Here is a 10,905-nt window from a genome sequence, read left to right as displayed (position 1 = left end):
TGTTGCCATTTATTTCCTCTTCATTTGACTTATCATTAAACTTTTCACTTGAAGATGAATCAATGTTTTCACCATTTTTAGTTTTTCCCTGAATTCCGGTGAACAATTTAATTAAGGTAAAGTGAAACTTATTCATCAATTATTCAGGTTCATTTTGTTCAACATGATAACGAATCATATTTCATGGAACATTTTGATCACGCCAATGCTAATTACAGTAATGAACAGAGTATCTCAACAGGTGAGTTTTCAGTTTTCATCGAGTTTCCATCAAAAGTCAAAGAAAAAGCTCAACTAGGAAACGGATAAAAGTGTTTATTCAAATTGATAATCTTTTGTTTTTTGTGTCAAATTTCATCAGTTTGCTTCGGTTTCAGCTTGGCATCGTTTTGGTTTCAAATATTATGATAAATTCTGTTCATTCATCCAGATGAAGTGTTTCACGTTTACCTGGTTAAGTATCCATTTCATTCTCAAAGGTATTTAACATTGTAACAACGCTTCTTCAATTGCATTCAGTTTTATTTTTCACTTTTCCTCTTTTGTCCAACTTTGCTTATTTCAGTGTTGAAAGGCGATTCAAGCATTTCTTGCTACTTTTAGTTTTCACTGTTTTTGTCAAATGTAAATTCACTTGAAATGGTTTCAAATTGCTAACTTGTTAAATCTTAAGAAGCATTAAGATTAAGTTTGCTCAGTTTTAGCTTTTGCTGTTTTTACCAAGAAAATTGGTCATTTTTTGTTTGTCAAAAAACAGTTAAGTTTTTGCAGACTTTTTTAATCGCTAGTTAAGTTGAGGAAATGAACAATATCTTGTTGAGTTTGGACATGAGGATAACACATGGTGAAAGCCATTTGTTTGGATTTACAGTGCTTACTTGTTCTGCCGTTTACAGATCTCTCTGCCAATTGAAAAGACATTGACATTAAGAAGTAGATAAAGTTAAAGACTGGAAATGCATGAGCAACAGTGAAATTTGAGATGAAACAGAAAATGAGTGAAAAAGAAGACAAAAAATAAGTATAAATCAGAAAAGATGGCGAGCAAATAATGATAAAGAAAAGTCTTTCATTGATCATCTTTACATCCCTTTTCATCTCAACCAGTGACTTTCATCAGTCAACTCGGTTTCTTCTGGTAACAAACTCATTATTACCATCCTCATCTTTATCCTCATCAGTGGTTATTTTACTTTGAGTTTAACCTTTCCTGACCTTTCTGTCTTCCATTCGCCTTCAATTGTGACCAGTAAAAATGGCAACTCAAAAGGGTATCTGTTTATTTATAAACCTTGCGAATGATGAGAATCTAGAGAATCATCATTTTCTTGGCAAAAGGCAAATAGCGAGAAATGATGGACTCGATGATAATTGTCCTTTGCTTTTCCCTCGTAAATAACACAATGAGACTAATTGTCTTTTCGTGGAAACGTTTCATTCGTTGAGTAGCTTTTCACTTCCGTTTCAGTCGAAACTCAACTTGTCAATATTTTTGTCTATTCAATGGTCCAACTTGTACAATAATTTGTACTTATTTTTGCATCCTCAGTCTCCATGTCTTCATGGAAATGATGATAAAAGAATATTTATTTTGATTCTCTTCTTTTTTCTGCTTCCATTTCCGTTTCTTTTTTTTCGCTCTTCTTCACTACAAATTAGTTTCTTTTATTCATTTCGTTTCGCTTTTATTCATAATGTTCATCAAGAGAAACAAGCGCTCATTTCATGTTCTATTAACTTTACATGATTGAACTGAAATGCATGAAAATGAAGCCACAATGGATAACAATGAATGACATTGGATGAAACAGATGCTAAATTAGACTTTTGGTAACATTAAATTTCAATTTCATCAACTTGCAATTCCATGAAATGAACCTGAAAATCAGAGTTTCTACATTCAATCAAACAGAAACTAATTCAACTCTTCAGATTACAAAGTTTGCCAAAATATCTTCAACTATCAAACAGAAATTGAATTCACAAATCAATCGGAAACTTGACAAGAAATCCAATGAAAAGCGAAACTTGAATTCAGCAAAAGAAAAGCTCAAAATTTCGAATTCTATTCTGAATAAATGATGTTGATGACGATCAAGAATACTCATCAATGATCAAGCTCAAGATCATCGGAATGTAACTCAAGAGGTTCTTTATATTAAACTATTTCAAAGTCGATGATGATCGCAGCGATTTTTAATCGAAGTAAAAATTTCTTGCTTTTTGAATTCGATTTTTTGGTGAAATGAAAGCTGGACAGGATTTTGATCTGAAGTCTCGAAATTAGAAGTGAATTCATGGTAAAATTGCAATAATTTGTTTCTGTGTTGACAGATTTGGTGAAAAGATGAAAATGAAAGTTTGAATTGTTGATAGAATGAATTATCATTTGAATTTTTATCGACTCTTTCAAGGCTCAAATAATGAACATTTGTGACTCAAGTGAAACATTTTAATGTAAACTTTACCATTTGACATTTTGTTAAACTTGACTTTTGTTATTGACTGGAATTGTGAATAGTCAATGTGTTTAATATTTAGCACATGGTAAGGTGAATAGGAAAATGTCTTTTTTTCAGAATCTCGAGTGAATTGAATGACATGAAAATTGGTCACATGGAAAGTAACCTGAATTACAATAGCATTTTCCATTCATTTATTTATTTGAACTTTTTCTTTCCCTTCAGTCCATATTATTCAACTTTATCATGTTATTATTATTGTACAGACTTTTGTCACGTTACTATCAATTCAACCTTTGTTCATGTTTACGTGTTTAGAAATTTTAATCAACAAATAAATAATGAATTGGAATGGAGAGTGAAAATTGTCATGAAAATGAACAAATCATCAACCAATTATCTCTGAGTAAATACAAATGATGAACAAAAAGAAGAAAATTTTTCATAAAAAATCGAAATTTATTGTAAACAAATGAAAGAAATTCAAGATTCATGAAACTCATGAAGTTAAATGATGATTTTGTAAACAAGCTTCTGATGCAAAATTGCTGGCAAGTTTTGATTAAACATTTTCCATGATGAACTGTCAATGAACATCTAGATTACTTGTTATTTACTGATGTTTATCACCATTTATCATCTTTACATGGTCAAAGTTATTGCTTTCATCCAACCTGATAATCATGTTTATCCTCCTTGTTTTACTTGTCACCATAAAATAATCAGCTTCAATTGAACATGACATTAACACTTTGCAAGTGTAAAAATGAAATTTTTACCCAATAATTACTGGCTAATGCATATTGATAGCATTTAATTGACTTTACATTTTAAATTTACTTTCACCTTTTCAGGCCTTAACCACTAAATTAACCCTCGAGTGTAACATTTATCATTTCAAATTAATACACAACTTGAGCCATTAATATGGTCAAAGTGAAAGCCAATATTACCATTAAACAAACAGATGGTCACAATTTAGCGCAAAATTGTATTCGCTTTAATTAGATGGTTAGATTGCTCAAAACTGGATGTTGATTAAGATATTTAACCATCTAACTTGTGATTGTAAAGTCAATTGAATTGGGTTAAAGATGAAGCAGCCTTTAGACTTTGTTATGAAAATATTTTCATCTAAATTGTGATGTTGATGAAAAAGATGAAACTGACAAGATAACCAATCATCATGTGGGACTGTTAATAATGATTATCAAAAGGTAATCATTTGACCATCAGTTGAACAGTTGAAAAGGCAAGTTGAGAAGCGAGTATTTTTATAAGCAAAATAATAGTTTTTCCAGGCGTAACATTGATTCACTTTAACCTTGACCATGCAACATGATTAATTGTTATCGATTAATCATTTCCATCATCGGATCATCATTATTACAATGATAAGATGTTGTCTTTCAAGTAAAGGATGCGATTGCAAAGTGAACATCATTTCAGGTTTACTCGTGTTCACCTTTAATTGAGTCTCTGTTTACTTGAAACATTTGAAAATATATTCAACCAAGTTTTAACTAACAAGATTAACACGGTAAACAGTTTCATCTTCATCAAATCTGTTGCTAGATACGTTTTTGTTCAACTTGTCTTTAGCCGCATCATCCAAAGAGGGAAACATGTTTCATTTTGCACTTAATTTTCTTCACCTTTACGATAAAGTGTAAAATCAGGTAATTAGTCTTTGTCAGATTTCTGTTGAAAGAGAGAGAGAAGAAAAAGGTGAATAGAATTTTTGATCCAAATGGATTTTAAAGTTGCATCAACCCACCTCAAATTGAAGGCAAAGATGGACCAGAAAAGTCACTCTTCACAAGTCCATCATTATCATCATCAACCCATCATCTAGTCGCAATGGATGTAAATTGTTGAACCATTCAAATTTCATCTTTCAACTTTCTTTTTGCCTCTTCATTCAACAATCATGAAAAAAAAACAGAAGGAAAAGTGAAAGCAAAGTTGATGATTATGATGATACTGATGATGATGGTTACATTTCCATTGGAAAACTAGCTTTTTGCTTTATCTTATTCTTGCTCATAACCTTTGGATGAAAAAGGAATGTTCAACAATGTAACAAATTCGCATCATTTTGCCATTCTTTCATTTCTTTTAACTTTACTCATCAACTCTTCCTACTCATCATCATCATCTTAACCTCTTAGACCCGTTCTTCATCTTAACATCACCAAATCACAGGATCATGTTACTCATTGAACAAGACACACACAAAGAGGCAATGGATGGCAAAAAACAAAACAAAATAAGCAAAAATGAAAAAGCAAAATCTTCTTCTTTTCTGCCTTTTCCATCCTTCCTTTTGCTTGCCTTTTATACACTTGCATTTTGTTTCTCATCTTCATCTCTTTATTCCTCATCCTTTATCCCTTATCTTAGCCAAGCATCACCATCACCATCATCATCAACATCAACATAATCATCATTCACAGACCAAGCGTAAACTTTTGTCTGACCAAAAAGATTGAGTAAAATCTTTTCTAGAAAGCAAAATGCGATTCGCAACAAGCAGAAACATTACAATCAACATTCCCGTTGCATTCAATGTTTCTGCTTCTGAAATCGTTTTTGCAGTTGTACTAAAACAAAAAGATGGCGAGAGACAAAATGCAAGATGAAGATGAAGATAGGGGAAGAGAGATGGAAATAACGACTAAAGATGCAGATGAAGATTAGCATCTTTTAAAAGCCTATAGAGACAACACCCGATCTATAACAGCACAGCGTGAGATTGTTGCTCTTCCAGTTACATCTTATTCATCGTTGATCGTTTTCCTCTTGTTCCGTTGGTTTAAGTTGAGAAATGGTTAACATCATATTGGGCCAGTTTCCGGTCATTATTCAATAATTTTTTCCAACTTTACTTTTCCATTGTAATTTACATTTTCTGATGAGAAGAGGAAAGGAACCAAAAAAAAGAAAAATATTTTTTCATTAAAATTAACCTTTTCTTTTCTTCTTTTTGCTCATATTAATCTTACCTTTGTAGCAGTCAATCAGGGTGAATCTTTGCGCTCAGTCAGGGTAACTGTTCCTTTTACTGCATTGATTGGCTCAGATGTTTCCATGGACTGTTCTTTTGACCATGAAGATGATACACTTTATTCACTTAAATGGTACCACAATGGAACTCAATTCATCAGCTATCGACCTTCAGATGGACACAATGTGCTCAGAGTCTGGGAATTGGATGGTGTTGCTGTTGACATGGACAATCTAACCAATGGCTCGACAATTGATCTCATTGATCTTAATCAATATTCACAGGGAATCTATAAATGTGAGGTTGTTGCTGAAGGTTCATTTCAAACCGATTCAGATGAATCTTATTTACAAGTTGTTGGTAAGTGTCTTCATTGTAATCATTGTTTTAGTTATTTCAATATTTTCTCAAGAAATCTGATCAATGGAAAAATAAATGAAATTTTAAACAATTTAAAGATTCAATTGTTCAAAGTTGCCTTGCATTTTGATTTGTCACTTGGATTTACCCTTCACTGTGTTTACTTTGCTTGGTTGGTTAAGGATGACATGAGAAACTCTTGATTCAATTGATAACATAAACATTAATTACGATTGAAGTTAGTCTGAGTAAATTGTTTACACAGATAAATGTAAATTTAAAATGGTCAACATTGTTTCCAATGTTGGATCCAGGCCAAAATGTAATTACAGTAAAATACCGGGAAAAAACAACAGTTAAATTAAGCTGTTAAATTAACTTATTCAGAGAGGTTAATTCATTCTCTCATCAAATCAATCTTGCAATTAACAATTGTTTAACTGTTGTTTTTTGGCTGCTTTTACGCCAGTAACGTTATTTACATTTGAGTTTCCAGTTGAACCAAAAGAGTGGATTGTGTCAGAATAAAATTGATTGACAAAAAGGTTGAAAAGTGGATCCAAATTTGGCTTCAAAATTGTGGGTAAAAAGATGAACAAAGATGAATATTTGATTGTAACAATTAACTTGCCAATTTGACTCTTGATTGACCTGAAAAAAAGAGAAAAAATCAATTAGAATGAAAACCATTTCAATAATCAAAATCTACTCTTTTACCACTTTTCATCTTGGCACAATTAAATCGTCACTTTTTAGGTTTAAAATGTAATACACTTCAAGTATTACAATGGATAATCACTGATTACAATTGATTACAATTAACTAGGTGAGGGTAAAAAAGAAACGATTTAACTGTAATAGGAAGGAAAAGGTTCAAAAATTAAATTGATATGAAAAATGATTGGAATGAGAAGAAATTAAATCAATGTTTTGACCATCATTTTGGCCTTTTGTTACACTTTATATCAATCAATTCATCAATTGATATCAAAATGATGAGGTCAATTCATTATCCTCTCTCTCCCTGACTTCATTGATTCATCATCATTGACCATGAAAGAGGAAAATACAAAAATATTGAAAATGATGAGGAGCGTTGGAGGATAGAGAATGAGTTAACATGGCGAAATATGATGAAAAAGAAGGAAGAAGATGATGATAATTGAATGGGATCAACAATATCATCTTATTTTTTTTGATAAGTCAAAGTTATTTTCAGTTAACCTTAGCTAATTGAAGTTAACCAAAGAACAAGAATTGAATGAGAATTGATTCAATTGAGATTTTTCTCATTATTTTTCATCCAACATTGAAAATGGTAACAGTTGAGTTGCTATCGTTTATATTGAATTATTATTAAATTAATTGTCTACATTAAATTCATTTCATTCAATATTTCTCTACATTTCCAGCTTGTTTCCATCATTTTCATCTTCTCAATGAAATCTCATTTCTTCATATTACACTTTTTGCCAAAAAAAAGCTAATCGTTTCCTTAAATCATGCTCTTCTGAGTGTATTACATTGTTGTTGTATTGATTCATTTGTTACACCATTAAATGTAACAATATGTAATCAAATATAACCTACACAAAAACACCTCAAAATGTACATAAAAGCCAACACATAAAGATCCAACGATATCAAAGATATCGGTTGAGTTGCACAGTGAATTAATCAATTTTTATAAAAACTATTTAACTGTCATCTAAATGGGACTTTGAGGAAATAGTAATCAATGGTTTATCTGGAGCCATCACTTGATTGTTGTATCTTTAACAAGAGTTAATTAATTTCTCTTTTTAATCCTAGTGCATTAATTCATAAATTGTATTATATCATAATGAGAATAAAGCCATTCCCTATTCACCACTTTGACCTGGTTAACTTGTTATTTTCAAGTAACTTCAATGTTATTAGTAGCTGGCTATTATATACATTTTGAGGTTGGGTTACCATTTTAAAGTAATTTGAATCAATTTCCAAAGCGGAACCAGAAACCGGACCAAACCCACCCACACAGAGAGCAAGGGAAATAAATAACAATGTTAAGGCCAAAATGGTTCCTTCGGTATTCACCTAATGTTTGCTTGTAATTGTATCTAAAAGAGGAAAAGAAACATTGTTAATATCTTGACCATTAAAGGGCATCCCGAGAATGATGAACAATATTAATAAACAATGAGACTCATTTTTCATAACTCGTATATAAGCTCATTTTATACTTGGATGACCTGACTTGATTGCTTAATTTCTTTCTGCCTTTGGTTCATGTGATTTATGCCATAAATTTTGATTGTGAATGGTACAAGTTGAAAGGCCACAAAATTTCTGTACATGTTGTTCAGATAGAAATACAGGGAAATCTTTAAATGCATGACAATCCGTGAGTTTAATCATTGCCAGAGCCAACTCTTTAAACAAAGCCAAATATTGGGAAAGGAACGCTTGTAAATGTAATTAATCTGTGTGTTAAATTAGAAATCAGACAATCATTAATTTAGGGAAACTAAAAAAAAGTTCAACTTGAACTGATTCTGCTTGAGTGTTCAACTTACCATTTGGGATTTAGATTGCATTATAAACGATTGTTAGGCATTTCGAGAGCTAAGTTTTCACCTCATGTTTTCATCATCATTATTGTCGTCAGCGAGAAAGTTTATATTTGTTAAGGTGACAGGGAATGGGATAGAATATATATAAACCATGATAAAGTTCATCATCAACTTTTTTTGTTCACGGTTTTCCCTACAAGAAAAAGGAAGAGAAAGAGAGAAGAAAAAAAGATTAAAAGAAAAATTTTATACAAGAAACAGTAAGTTTCTTTGTCCTTTGAATTGCAAGAGACGGAGAGTTGGAAAGAGAATGAAAGAATGAGGGAGAAAAAAAATCAGTAGAGAAGCAGAAAAAAAGTAAAAGTAAAATGTGAAGATGAAATGTTTATCATTGTGAATGATATTATTCAGTTTACACAAGAATGCTTTTCTTCATCCTCATCTATTCTCATTAGAGTAACCCTCGGCAAGAGTAGGAGACAAAAAAATCCACAGCATCTTGTAAAAATATGTGATCTTTCTGGAGTTGAACAGTTTCCTTGAAAAGCACCTTAAAATGAAAATGAAGAAGCCTAGTAGAGGCAATAAAAAAACACGAGCAATAGGAGCCTCACCCAAGTAACCGCCTGCTTTTCACCAAAGGAGGGAAAAAATTATTGGAAACAATGTTCATCGAAGAAAAAAAAATGTTGAAAAATATCACCATTGAGTATAAATGTTTTAACCAGAGTGGAAGTTTGAAATACCTGTAATATGGAAGAGATAAAAAAACTTTAGATTCTTCTACTTTCTCTCTGTTGATCCTTTTTTTGGATAATTTTTGCTTTATGTAACTTGCCTTTCTTATATGGTTGGTTGATATCAAACTATCAATATAAAAGCACTTCTCTGATTCTCCCTCTACTCTAAATCAAATTGAAGTAAACGACAATCATTAACTTTTTTTTATAATGATAGGTTCAACACTCACTTTTTTTGGCCTCCTTTCCCTCATCATTATCAGCATCAACATCATCAGCTTTTCCCTCCTCCTTGTTGGTTTCTGTTTATCTATGAAAGAAGTTTCAATGATTATTATTATTATTATTATTGTAGTGGATTGGATTTGAAATTGAGCGTCAAATTTGGCGAAACTAGGTGAAGATTATCAAAGTCATTTTTTGTTCATACTAACTTTCACTTTCCACTTGTGCCTTTTCTCCTTTTGCGTTCATCATCATTACCAGTTTATTTCTTGCAACTTTACCTGGCTTTTGTCTCGAAATGCATCATTAGGTTACCTTGCTTCTCTCCTTTTCTTTACCGTTACGCTTGATGATCATTGCAAATATTTAACTTCATCACCATTATTTTCATAGTTTACTGTGTTAATAATATTAGTCTAATTTAATTTACCATCCAAGTCATTTGAAAAATTTGTTGACGACAAGTTTGCTCAGCCTTTGATCTAGAAAAAAACGTCCACAACATAAAACAGACCAAGAAAATAGCAGGTTCACCTAAGATTAGACACATTGGTGATTTGGAGAAAAATAAATAACAACATTAGACCACATAGTCAAAATTAACTTACCTGAAGATACAAAACGAGTGGACACAAAAATGAGTTACTACAGCGAATGGAAACTTACCATTGAATTTTTAGTGAGGTCTATAAAATCGTTATACAAAGTCCTGAATGATTGGTAAAGATTTTGTAAATTCAAAAAAATAATTCAATTAACCCAAAACTAAAATGTTAAACATGAAATAAGTTAACGGACAAATTGTCGTCTTTAAACAAAAACCGTTGTAAAACCGTTAAATAGCAAGTTGTGAGGGGCAATCTGCTAATTATGCTAAGTAAAACAAGGAAGCAAATCACGGTGAATTAAGGATTTAATTAGCTTTTCAGCTTCCAATAATCATCACATCTAATTGAATTACTTACTTTGACATCTTTTACCACAGCATATTATTAAATTAATTTAGTTTAACGAGAAAATTGACCAAAAATTTGAAATTGTAATTTATTGCCGATTAAGTAGTCAGCGCCATCTCTTAGTTATTATTGAATGAATTTTAAAATTTTAATTTTCTTGTTTACATTTATTATCAGGAATCATAATGGTAACTGTTTCAATCTGAGTTTATTAATGTTAAGTTTTTATTAAATGTGATCATTATTTAACATCCAAGTCTTACCTTTGCCCTAATTAAATGAAAAATGATCAAATAGATTGATTATAATGACCAAATTTTCATTGAAGAGCAACAATTTGGAAGTGCAACCAAAGATTATTGAAGGCAAAAGAGACAAATCAGACTCTTTTAAACATGGATTATCAATCATTTTGTTTGTTTATTTTACAATTTCCAGTTAATTGTAGTGACTTAATTAAATGAATGACTTTTAAATAATCACTTAAATTTACTCCAATGAGAGTCATAATTGTTTTTTTCATCTCTAATTGAGATAAATGCTTACATTTGAAAAGCTTGGATTGAAGGAAAAAAGCTCAACAATAAGTCAACCTTTTCC

At 31.2% G+C, this 10,905-nt stretch overlaps 2 protein-coding genes across 20 annotated transcripts in view; one reads left to right on the top strand and one right to left on the bottom strand.

Annotated features, from left to right (window-relative positions):
* Window positions 1-3,719: 3,719 nt before the first annotated feature.
* LOC107370117 (uncharacterized) lies at window positions 3,720-10,797 on the bottom strand. 19 transcript variants are annotated; one of them, XM_089270343.1, is made up of 12 exons: window positions 10,016-10,797; window positions 9,559-9,883; window positions 9,355-9,434; window positions 9,223-9,289; window positions 8,935-9,130; window positions 8,388-8,577; window positions 8,055-8,294; window positions 7,909-7,931; window positions 6,312-6,480; window positions 5,468-5,778; window positions 4,240-5,373; window positions 3,720-4,163 (listed from the first exon to the last, which is right to left on the bottom strand). In XM_089270343.1, exons 7-10 carry the CDS (start codon window positions 8,205-8,207, stop codon window positions 5,737-5,739), a joined length of 387 nt encoding a protein of 128 aa, XP_089126469.1. In that variant the 5' UTR covers window positions 8,208-8,294; window positions 8,388-8,577; window positions 8,935-9,130; window positions 9,223-9,289; window positions 9,355-9,434; window positions 9,559-9,883; window positions 10,016-10,797; the 3' UTR covers window positions 3,720-4,163; window positions 4,240-5,373; window positions 5,468-5,736. The 19 variants fall into 19 exon arrangements, 12 of the variants coding, with proteins under 12 accessions (XP_089126469.1, XP_089126470.1, XP_089126460.1 ...); XM_089270344.1 differs by having other exon boundaries at window positions 5,468-5,758; XR_016201057.1 differs by having other exon boundaries at window positions 5,468-6,480; window positions 8,064-8,294.
* The window catches only part of LOC107370047 (uncharacterized), a 12,778-nt gene continuing 7,425 nt past the window's right edge, over window positions 5,553-10,905 (top strand). Inside the window, exon 1 of the mRNA XM_015938020.3 lies at window positions 5,553-5,829. Coding sequence (XP_015793506.3) covers window positions 5,553-5,829 — 277 coding nt within the window. The remainder of the gene's footprint in view (window positions 5,830-10,905) is intronic.

Source organism: Tetranychus urticae, chromosome 1 (assembly GCF_039701765.1).
Source record: "Tetranychus urticae isolate SD_2017Ah chromosome 1, NJAU_TeUrti_SD_1.0, whole genome shotgun sequence".
Taxonomy (NCBI): domain Eukaryota; kingdom Metazoa; phylum Arthropoda; class Arachnida; order Trombidiformes; family Tetranychidae; genus Tetranychus; species Tetranychus urticae.
Note: the sequence above shows the minus strand (reverse complement) of the source record. Positions and strands in the feature narration are given on the sequence as shown.